The 12287-nt window shown below is 34.9% G+C and overlaps 1 protein-coding gene across 6 annotated transcripts in view; it reads left to right on the forward strand.

The window, feature by feature from the left end:
- The window catches only part of HUWE1 (HECT, UBA and WWE domain containing E3 ubiquitin protein ligase 1), a 1105343-nt gene that overhangs the window by 628550 nt on the left and 464506 nt on the right, over positions 1-12287 (forward strand). For all 6 annotated transcript variants that reach the window (XM_090389849.1, XM_090389845.1, XM_090389850.1 and 3 more), the window contains one exon: positions 11097-11386. In XM_090389849.1, the coding sequence (XP_090245975.1) occupies positions 11097-11386 (290 nt within the window). The remainder of the gene's footprint in view (positions 1-11096; positions 11387-12287) is intronic.

Consider the following 12287-nt stretch of genomic DNA (forward strand, 5'->3'; position numbering starts at 1 on the left):
TACTTGCAGTTTAATACACTCACATACTGCCTTTTTTGTTTTTCATCTAACTGCTTGTGTACTGTTCTGACCCTTACTGAGGCACTTATTTTTCTGACAACTAGTTTCATTTGTTAAAATTTTTACAACATGCCTATTCGACTCATTGGCTGCATCATCTGAGTTTTCTGATATTACTACTATAATCTATTAAGAGTCTGATTTACTCTCTTCTTTCTTATATTCACATAAAATTAGACCTCTTTGTCCTTGTTTTTAGTTGCCCTCCCTTTGCTGTACTCAATATTTACTAGTCTACCCCACCCAGTAATTTTCTTTCAAATACTAAAAATTGCTATACAAAAACATAATTTTTGTATTGACTGGTGATGTGATTATAGACTATATTATTGATAGTCTTTATCCTCAATTTTCGTGTCTTTATTTTGTAGTACTTCTGCACTGGAAAGAACATATCTGTGGCTTTGATGGTAAAAATGTTAAACACTTTCCACTGCACATAGTTGTCTCTGCATTTACTAGAGACATCTTCAAAAATACAGTAAAAATGTTTGATTATAAGTTCTCTCTTGCATTAGATGCCGTCAATGCTATTAAGATTTCATTTGACACTATACACATTTTATTAACATGTCTGATGAGAGTGTAAGTGGTCATTGCCCATTAACAGTTACTGTGAAAATTTACACTTAAATATTTGTCCCTCAGGCCTATTAATAATCAACAAGTGTCATCGTAATGTTCCTTCTGTTGTGCCTATGTACATCTTCAAAGAAGTAATATCTGGACCTACCATGCCACGTTTTTTCCGGAATAACTTTGTATTCTGCAATAAAGTCCAGTTATTTTTTGCTTTGTTCCCACAAGGATAACTGTACTTCCTTTAATACCTCTGAGAACTGATACTGGTTATTAATGTCATCAAGTTTGCATCTGCAAGGCAAACTCTCTTATGATTTCATCAGTCTTAAATACCAAAAATGCTCCTGGTTTCCCTGAAAGATGTCCCTCGCTAAGCTTATCTTGCTTGGAGCCACAGCAGTTAATACCCAACAATTCATCCCTGATGCTCGGTCTATGGGGAGAGCATGCTCTGGCATAGCGCTAGAGACTAACTAGCCTTCATATTTTTAATTTACAGAGCTTTTACTCACTTTTTCAGAGACTTAAGATTGATACTTTCCTAATGAGCAGACAGAATCGCTATTTGGTATATAACTCCATGAACTTTATATTCATTAAAACATTAATTACAATATAGTGTACTTTTAAAATATTTGCTACTACAGTATATGATACCCAGAATTATAAATAATAAATAAACAATAAGGTTTAATCAAGATTCCAAATTCTCTCATTGTATTACTGATGTGAGATTGATAGGCAGTTTATATTGTACAAGAATGTTATAATAGTATATTTTTTTCCCTCAAATCTCAAATGAACTTTTCACCCTATCCTCACAAAGATTCTTCACTACTGAGTACAGTGGTGTCTTATAAGATAATAAAGATTATAAGCTAGTATTGTTATAATATATAAGAATACCATCGTATTACAGTATTTATAAAGAAGAGGAAAGCAATTCTTAAATGTGATAAACATTAAATTTTGTTGAAGTTGATTTATTTTGATTAAGTTAAATAACCCACCCTCTCCTTTCAACAAGTATTTGTTATTCAAAGACCTCAACTAAGAGGTGAGTATTCAGGCACCGAGATTTTCAAGCCCCCTTCTTTTCCAACTTTCTTCTACTATTTGCTTTTCTGTTGTTCTATTTTTTCATCTCAATCTAATTTTTAAATATAAGGACACTAAGATATTCTTTTAGTTTCATTCTTTTGCTTCTCATATGATTTCTACAGCAGACTCTGAATTTAAAAAATCACCAGAAGTCATAAAATTAAAATAAATAGAATAGGTGTAGACAGATTTATTTTTGCAAATTGTAAATAAGAGACAAGAAGTGGCATTATAAGTAATTGAGAGATGAATGTATCTATTATCCCACAACCCCCCTGACATTTGACTGTTGGCATTCACGGAGAGCATTGTAACGTGTCATAGTGACAGCAAAGAAGTATAGATAAGAGGGGATTAGAGCAGGATTAGTGGAGTAGAGCACAATTTCAAAGGTTATTTAGTATATTGTAAAGTTTCTTTCGAAAAGTTTTTTTTTTTTTTTCCCTGTAATAATTTACTTTTTTTAATATTATAAATATAATAATTTGAAAGTTACTTTTATTAATAATTAGTAAATATTAACAATGGTAATTACAATATTTGCCTTGAACACTTCATCAGAAGGTATAATTAATCATACAGAAATAGCCGATGGCGATTTCCCATTGAGTCATGGTTTCATTCTTTGCAGAACCTGTGGCATGTATTCCAAGCTCGACATGGTGGGTAATCCTAGCTCATTTGGTAATTCTTTTCTTTGTCACCATTGCATTGGATCGGTGAAGATCTTAAGTTAAAATTTAGTACACTAAAATTTTGTTCTAGAAATACACTAAATTTTTTAGTGTATTACTAGAACAATTTGCGTTGTTGAAAATTTGGGTGCTTGCCCTCGACAATAATGTAACTGGGAGCTCGTCAGGGACTCAAGACTCTAGTAACCTACCAAGTGATGCACTTCCGATTCAGACCCCAGAACAGAATCACCAAGTGCAAACTACTCTGGTTCAAAAGGACCTGGGTTTAGTAGTAGACTCCATTGTCAGGGAAATAGTATATTATTATTCATGTGACGAGTAATGACTTGAGGAAATAGATTATCATTAAGCATGGCGAAATAGATTATCCCGGATTTTATTTTTACTGTCTCTATCCTGCAAAATCAAGCATCTACTGTATACTTATTTAGATATGTCTTGGTTTGACTAACAAAATCATGACTTTTTTTTTCTTGTTATATATATATATATATATATATATATATATATGTATGGAATTATTGTAGGAAAGGATTTGTCTTTACATACATAGTGGGCCTCATAAACAGAAACATATTCTCTTAATGTCCAGTGCCAGATTTTATAAGGTTATGAAACAAGAAGAATTTCTGTTTTTATTTGCTTGCATCTAATGGCAAATGGTATTTATTATTACCCAAAATTTTCCCATTTTATTTCTAAAAAAAATTTTTTGAATTCTGCTTACAGCATATCAGTGCTTTCTCCTTTAATAATGATTGCAATGTAATTTTTTACTTTTAATCAAAATTTCCAAAATTTGAATATTTATTTATTTATTTATTTTTTTTTTTACACCTAGGAAATTACCTTTGTTTAGTCTTTCTAAGGGGAGGGGACATTATAAACATAAAGTATAATGTGAAACTTAATTTCTTCAATTTTCCAATTTAATAATGGAAAAATGTAGCCTTTCAAGCGGATGTCATAACAGTGTACACCAATTAGTTTATAAAGATAAAAGATCAGGTATAACTGAAATGGGGACATCCAAAATTTTATTCTTTAAATCTAGTATTATCAGTGGGTGCAAGGAAAAGTTTGCTTTTTCTTTCTTTATTGGGCAATGTTATACAGCACTGCCCACATAAAAGAAAAAACCTTCATCTTACTTTAATGTCCATCCTTACTTAAATTTGTTCAACCTACCTACTGACATAATACCATTGAATAAAAAGATCAAAATATATTTCTTTTTGATTTCTTGCAAATGCAGCAAGTTTGATATGTGGCTTTGCAAACAAGCCTGGATGCTTTAAAGATTATTTCTGTTAATGTATCCATATTTAATCCAAATACAACCTGTTTGTATAAAATAAAGAAGCTCAGAACAACAACAAATTTCTCTTTTGGAACATCCAGTCGGCCACTTACTGCAATCGTAAAATTCTAATTGTAATATTTAAAAAAAAAAAAAAAATTCTGAATTACCCTGAGAGAGAGAGAAGAGTCAGAAGTAGAAGGGTAATCACCAATAAAGAGAAGAATAATGATATCCAGCTCAGGTCCCTGCATGTGCCAAGCCCATACTCACCAGATATGAGCCCTTTTATGTACGTGTGTGCGCGGGTGTATTTTTAATTCTTTGAAATCGAAGTGTAGTCTTCTGCTTTGGCTAATTTCATTCTTATTGGAGGAGTTGCACATTGATCTTTGATAAAGTCCTAGTAACATCGTCAGTTGGTCTCACTGCATAGAATTTAAAAACCGTGTGAGACTACTATGGTCACCCTTAGAAAAGGAATTTTGCTTCCAGAAGGAACCAAAATCCCTCCCATTTACCCTTAATGGTAGTTACATCTTTATGTAAATCCCTCATCAATATACCGTGATCACTGCCAATAATGAGATCAAGAGTATTGCTCTCTCTTGTTGCCTCTCTGATGTGCTGCTGCCATAGTAAACAGCCATCCAATAAATCCCCAAAAATGTTGATAATATGTGAATGACCAGCCCACAAGTTAGTGGGCTGGTCATCTGGAAAGTTAAAAACTCCATTATAAAACATTCTAGTTTACTAGCTCACTCTTTTTCTCTGTATGGTTTTGTTATACTTGTCATGGACATTAGGCCTATTACACTTTCTTCCTCTCATTTTTTATTTTTCTAATGCTCATGTAACATTAGACTGACTCAGCATTGCATTATCCACTCGTGCCAACTGGATCCTTTATGCCTCAGTGACACCAGATCTCTGATATCTCTGCAATGTCCATATTTGACTTTATTAAGTATACCTATTAATAGCAAGTTGGTACTCCATTAACCTTGTAGATTCATTATGACATAGAATCGAGAAGGTGTTGAAAGCACTCAGCAGAAATGCTGGTTCATGATGACTCTGTTGCTTGATGAAGTTTTTGGAAATTTGGAGGATTGCCGATATCTATTCAAAAGTACTTGTTCTACCTCATCCTAAAGGTGTCTTTGAGTTGATCTTGTGACTGGAATAGACTACCCTTAATTCAGCCATGCCTTTGGAACCAGTTCTGTGCAGTGCTGATCTTGTGACATCTTGTTGGAAGAATATATATGCAGATGGATACACTACAGGCATAAAGATTGTGCTTAGGAACAATTTTTACGTAACATGTTTTCTCCGCTGGTATTAAGGAGGCCCAGTGTTCAAAGAATATATTACAAGTGAACACCTCAGTACGGTTGCAATTTCTGAGATACACATACTTAGCATTTCATGCCATTTCCATGCCACATTCAAAAAATGAAATTAAATGTTTCCCTTTCCATTTTCACACTGAATTTCATACATATTGCATCCCTATGTACCTTCTTAACAGCGCCTCCGTAGCCAGGTGGGAAGGAGCAGCAGTGCGTAGCACACGCTTCTTGATTAGACCGGGGTTCGAGCCCGTCACCACCAAATACGGAGGATGCGGAAAGGTCAGGGAATGACCACCGCATATTCCCGGAGCAATATGGCCTTAGTTGCTAATGCTCCTAAATAACAAACAAACAAACCTTAACTGTTTATAGTATGCACATGTGATACTGTTACTGAAGGAGTGCTCCATTTCATGAAAAGGATAGGAAACCTAATAAAGCATCCAATTAGTGTAATGTATAACTTGTGGAACATTTCTGTTTAAGGATAAACCTAGTGGAACTGAAGATGAATTTATAACCTTTGCTAACCCAGGGGCTTACATCTGGTGAATATGGGCTTGGCACACCCAGGGTCCTGAGCTGGATATCATTTTTTTTGGTGATTCCCTTCTACTTCTGACTCTTGTTTCACTCTCGCTCAGGGTAACTCATCAATTTTTTTGGCTGGTGCAGCATAAGCCTCAGACTTCCTTGCACCATATGGCTTATAATAATAAATAATAAAAATTGGGTAACTAATTATTTTGATAGTGGCCCCAAGTGCCAAGCGATATATAGATCTTTCTAAGTGAGAAAAGTATTCAACACTTTTTTTTTTTTTTCCTATGTAAACCCCAAACACGAGAGGTATTAGAACCTATAGTACTTAGTGCTGTGCTTGGGTGAAAAAATGTTTTGATAGAAAATTGCTTAAACAACAACTCATTGTTGATATCACAAAGCATATTACCGGGCAAATACTGACCACAGCCTCCGAAGCAATACCAACAACCTTATTCAATATAAAAGGCTTAAGGCAAAAGCTAGGCAAATTAGAAAAATATCCAAAATGGAATCATGGATACAGTTTACCTCCACTATTATAAAGGACACTATCAGTCAACTCATTTGGAAAAATATTTGGCAATTAAATGGCAAATATCTACCTCTCTTTCTCCCATCTTAACCAAAAGTGAATAGGAAATATCTTCTGAATAAATAGCTAACACCTTGCAGAGACATTTTGCCACTTCAGCATATGGCAACTCTTTTCTTCAAATCAAAGCTTCTTCTGAAAGGTACAAGATAAAATTCCATACTACTCAATATCTTGCCTATAATCAACCATTTAACCTATTTTAACTGTGAGCAGCATTAAATAGATCACCCAACAGTGCAGCTGGACCTGATGGAATATATTATGTAATGCTGAAACATATAAACAGTATGTTTATATGTTTCAGCATCATTTAAATTTACTATTAATGTTCTTTTACCAGATTTTTCTTGATGGTACATATCCATCTTCCAAAGTCGATGCAAAATATTCATTCAGTTTGTTAGTTACCTGAGCAGGATCATCAACAGTTTGTGAAGTAGTCTATTAATTTCAGGAACTTCCTTTTATCTTTATCTAACATAAAGGCCATAGTTTTCTTTCCTTTCAATATGACTTAGAGCCATCGATATCAAGTGGGCCAACCTTCCTTCTAGAGTTTACATAAGTAAAGAACTCTTTGCCGTTTTTCTTTGCATCCCTTGCCAAAGATTTCTCGTAATCTGCCTTCACCTGCCTAACCTCCTTTGTAACTTGGTTACAGATCAACTTGTATCTATCATAGGCTTCTGTGTCACGTGTTAATTTGTATGTATCCCATGCATTTTTCTTCTTTGCCATATGTCTCATTAATTCATCTGACATCCACTTAGGCCTAAACCTTGAACAATATTTCTTAGTTGGTATGTAAAGCCTAGTAGCTTCCAAGATAAGTTCTTTGAATGCTTCCCATTTTGAATTTGCAGTTGATAACATCATCAGTTGGTCCCACTGTATAGAATTTAAATACTGTCTCAGTCCATCGTAGTCGCCTTTACGAAAGCAATAACCCTTCCCTTTATGCCTAATGGTAGTTACCTCTTTGAGTAAATCCCACTTCAGCACACTGTGATCACTGCCACCTAGTGGTTCATTTACCTGCAGATTCTTAATGCATGAAGAATCACTACTGATAATCAAATCAAGAGTATTACTCCCTCTAGTTGCCTCCTGACCATGCTGATGTAGAAAACAATCATTCAATAAATCCACAAAAGCCTTGCTAGTGTGTGAGTGACCAGCCCCCAAATTCCAGTCAATATCTGGGAAATTAAAATCCCCCATTATAAGACTCTCTGATTTACTGGCCCACTCTATTTCTCCGTACAGTTTCTTATTATACTCATCAGAGTCATTAGGCCTATAGCACACTCCTACTCTCAATTTTGATCTCCCAATGCTTATGTCACACCAAACTGGCTTCACTTCCTTGGATTTTATGTATTTCTTAACTAATAGCATAACCCCTCCCGCCGACCGGGCTAGCCGAGTGGGTAAAGTACCTGCCCGGCAACCCAAAGGTCGCGGGTTCGATTCCCGCCTCGGGCTTGGATCAAAGTACTGCAAAAACCTTGGAAGGTGCAATATGGCCACAGAAGCCGATGCGCCAACAACTACCAAATCAAAAAAAAAAAAAAAAAAAAAATAACCCCTCCCCCCCCTTCTATCCTTTCTGTAGATGTTGTACTCCACAAATTCCAGTTCTGCATCCCTTATATCTGTGTGACACCACGTCTCTGATATCCCAACAATATCTGCCTTTGATGTTTTGAGCAATACCTCAAATTCATCAAATTTATTTACTAAACTCCTAGCATTGGTGTACACGCAAGTATACCTGCACCTGTTTCTATTCAGTCAAGCATATTCTTAGATTGTCCTCACTATTCCAGAAAAAGTACTTTCCACTCTGAATCATAACTGCAAGAACCATTGTCGCTTACCCACATGATTAAAAATAGTGCCAACCTAGCTGAGCTGTATACTTTTCTGAAACAAATACATATACAGTCGAACTTCCCTATAACGAATTCGATAAATCCAGCAAAAAAATTCATTATAGAGAAATTTCGTTATACAAAGAATCTTTTTATTAGAAATTGTTATTTAATTAGAAAATGAAAATGAATCTCCATTTATTTTTAATGTATTTTATTTCAAAAACACTTATTTAAATTAAGTTTACACATTTTTCGCTGGTAAGTATCACAAATTAAAAAATCTAATTTTTGTTTGCACAGTACAATTAAAAAATGTCTCTTTCTCAAAGAAAACCTCACATTTGTTCAGAGCATTAAAAACATTATCAGGAACATTTTCACAAAACTGTAGACCCAAACGAACCATTTTAAAAGCATTAATCATTTCTTCGCAAGTTGGCTTTTATACGGGTTGTTCTGATGTGTCTTCAGCGTCATCGTTAATTTCTTTGTGATCATGGTCGCGTCTAACACTGTTCAGCAGTATTTCATCTTCATTTGGATGTTCTGTTGTAGTCATATTTTGATCTATATAAACATTACTATCTAGTAACTTTCATTTTTGATGTTTCCGGACGATTCGTTTTTCAGTTGCTAAGGGGGCAGTTCATCTTATTCGTCCAGTTGTTGTTCGACTTCTCTATTCAATGCAAATCCCGCTTTCGTAAAACAATTTTGAATAGTGTATTCAGTGACATTGTTTGTCCAAAGTTTTGCCATTTCAGAGATGCAATCTCTAAGGTTAATTGTTACCTCCAAGTTTCTATTTTCTGATAATGCATCGGCAATATTCATTATTATTCTCTTTCAATAATGAAATTTAAAATTTTTAATAATGCCTTGGTCCATTGGCTGGAGTTTTAACGTCACGTTTGGCAGTAAAAACGACTTCATACTTAAGGTTGTCAGTTACCAACATAATTTTCCTTTTTTTCTTTTGTTGTACGCTTGTCTATTTTTAATATCCAGTTTTCAAAGATATCACTTGTCATCCATGCTTTTTTTATTAACTTCCAAAGATTTTGTGCCTCCAAAACATCTTGGGTTTTTTGATATTCCAATGACCAAAAGTCACTTCCTGTCATATCTGCTTCAACTAGCACAATGATTCTTTCTTTGCTTTCCGCCAAAACATTTATCATTCTTAAAAGCAAGTGAAGTGTTCTATTTGGTAAACATTTAAAGAATAAACCTATTTCATCAGCATTAAAAACATTCTTAGTTTCATATTCTTCCAAAATCTTCTTTTAAGGTATTGTTCCTCCAACTGTTGCAATCTTCTTCACTTACATTAACACTTTCTCCACAAATAACCTTTTCCACAATTCTGTGGGGCTTCTTAAATTTATCTAGCCACCCAGTTCTCGCATTAAATTCTATGTCCCAGGGACTGTGCAAATTTCAGAGCTTGTTGCTTAATTATTGGACCCGATATTGGTATATTCTTTTCACGTATCATTTGCACCCATTTTAGAACAGCTTTATCAACATCTTCGTATATACACAACTTAATTCGCTTCTTGTCTGCTCTTCCTTCAATTGCATTTAAAATTGATTCTTGATTTTTTAAAATCGTAGATAAGCTGTTTGCAGGTATGCCATATTTCTCCGCAATATCTTTTTTCTTAAAACCCTGGTCATTATCATGAAGAATCTTTACTTTATCATTAATACCTAAACATTTTCCCTTCGACATTGTTTCCGCAACTGTAAAAATTACTGGACTGCAGCTCTTGCTTATACGTACACCACAAACTTCACTGCACGGGCTATATTATGAATTGTTAGTACCACCTACTCAATGACGTTCGCTTGCCAATTCAACAGTATCACGTGACTTTTCCCATCAATCACATTGGAGAAATATACGACTTACATTCATATATACAGGAAAGAAAATTTACGGTTAATGTATGCCGTATGTTACTTTTCAGGAAAAATAAATAAAATACAAGAGCATATAGCCTGTGATAGATTGTTCTAAAAGAACGAAAGAAGAAAAAAAAAAATTCATGAAAACCATCTACTGGGAGTCCAGTTAGATAAGAACGGACATATATAATGATGGACAGGAAGGTCACTTGGTACGGTTGAGGAGAGAAGCGAATTTCACTCAGTAGGCGTTACTAAAAACCAACTATGGTAGCATTCTATGTATTGCTGCCGCAGTACGCTAAAGGCTTACCACAGCGAATTTCGTTTTCCCCTGGGCCAACATCAATTTACAAATCTCTCCTATTTATTATAAAGTTTATGACCACTTTTAAGAAACTATTTAGTTTTATAACTGTAACAAAAATGAAACAAAGACCGTCCTACGGGCATCAGTGGCCACAAGTGTTCACTAAAAGGATGATTAATTCCAAATGCTAATCCGTAATTTCACAGGGAGGGAGGCCGTATATTTGTGTGGCTGTTTAGCAGTAAATGCTTGAAAATCTTCAAAAGTGGTTTTACTAATTTTTTTTTAAAATTCGTTATAGAGAGACTAACACTTCGCTATATGGGGTTAATTTTACATGTAATTTCGTTTCAAGGTGCAATGTTTGGCTAAAAAATTCGTAATATAGAGAAATTCATTAAATAGAAGTTTGTAATAGAGAAGTTCCACTGTATATGGATTTCTCTAATGCTAAAATGGAAAAAAGATATATTACTTTAAGGTAGTAATATAGGAACTGTCACATTTTGGCCTCAGCTGCCCTTGTGCCCTTAAACACCAATACCAGTACCAATATTTTGATGCCAAATGTGTAAAAATTGAAAATAAATGCCTTGAAATAAATTGAATGAGCCATTGTTATTCCCAAATATAAAATTTAAATTCCACTTTCCTAAATTCAAATTTTTAAACAAGCTTTTTTTTTTTTTTTTGGAGACAGGCATTATAAATAATTTAACTTCTAGAGCACAAATTCTCTTTGTGATTTCTTTCAGCATGAACAACATTGTTAGAGTCCTTCTCCGTAGAGGCCTCGTAACAGATTTAGCCAGAATACCGCATAATCTAGATCTGTCTAGTCCTCACATGGCCACTACTGTTAATTCTGCTTTAAAGCCATTAGAGACATTGTCTCGCATTGTGAATCTTCCAACTAGTCAGGTGGGAAGCAAAGGTTCTGCCAGGGGAAAGAGCTCAACAAGTGCCCTCGGTAACCAAGAGGAATCAGCGCCAGAAGCCATGGAAGAAGATGCTGCCACTTCTGTTACTGCCCAGGCAACTGATGGTAAGTTATACTTAGTGATTAATTGCTCAGTGTGCATTCTGCAAGGCTTCTAGATGTTTTTTTTAAAGTATTGTAATGCATTACACAATACAAAGAAGGGATAATCTTTAAATAAAATAATCTTAAATAATGTTTTCTCTTGTTATGACATTTAGTTGGGTTGAAGGATACACTACTACAGGGTGTTCCACCTAAAACCGGTCCGCCTCATACTGGTTTGATATTCATTTTTGAACAACTCCTGCATGAAGTTGATCAAAGAATGAATTTTAGCCAAATCATTTAAGTTTGTTTTGCTCAACATACAGTCGGCGTTTGGCGCTCATAAGTGATAGCTGTGTGAGTGTATAGTGGAAGCCAATGTATGTACTTGCTCTTTTAAGGAAACACAGGAATTGATTTCTGAGAAATTTCCTCTTACTACCATCCCAGCTAAGAGTACTATTTAGTGCTTACTTGTAAAATCGCGGACAGCAGGTTCTGTTGTAAATGCACTGAGAAATCGTCTACCCTCTGTTAGGACTCCAGGGGTGGTGTTGAACTTTCAAAGGAGAATTTTAGCCACACTGGAAAATCTGTCAGGAAATTGTCACAACAAACTGGAGTGAAGCTAACTTCTTGTTTTCGTATACTTCATTACCTGAAATTGAAACCCTATTGTGTGACTTGTGTCCAAGAATTACTGCCACCTGATGCAGCAAAACATCTGAATTATTGGGAGTAACTCCTTAACAAGATTGCAGATGGGGAACTTGACCCACTGCTTTATTTCATGAGTGATGACGCATGGTTCCATTTTGTGATCATGTGAATTCTCATTATGCTTTATACTGGTTTTCTTGAAAATCCTAACAAATTCCATCAGAAACTGCTTCACAACCGGAAAATCGAGGTATGTCGT

Source organism: Mastigoproctus giganteus, chromosome 2 (assembly GCF_048544385.1).
Source record: "Mastigoproctus giganteus isolate SK-2022 chromosome 2, ASM4854438v1, whole genome shotgun sequence".
NCBI lineage: Eukaryota > Metazoa > Arthropoda > Arachnida > Uropygi > Thelyphonidae > Mastigoproctus > Mastigoproctus giganteus.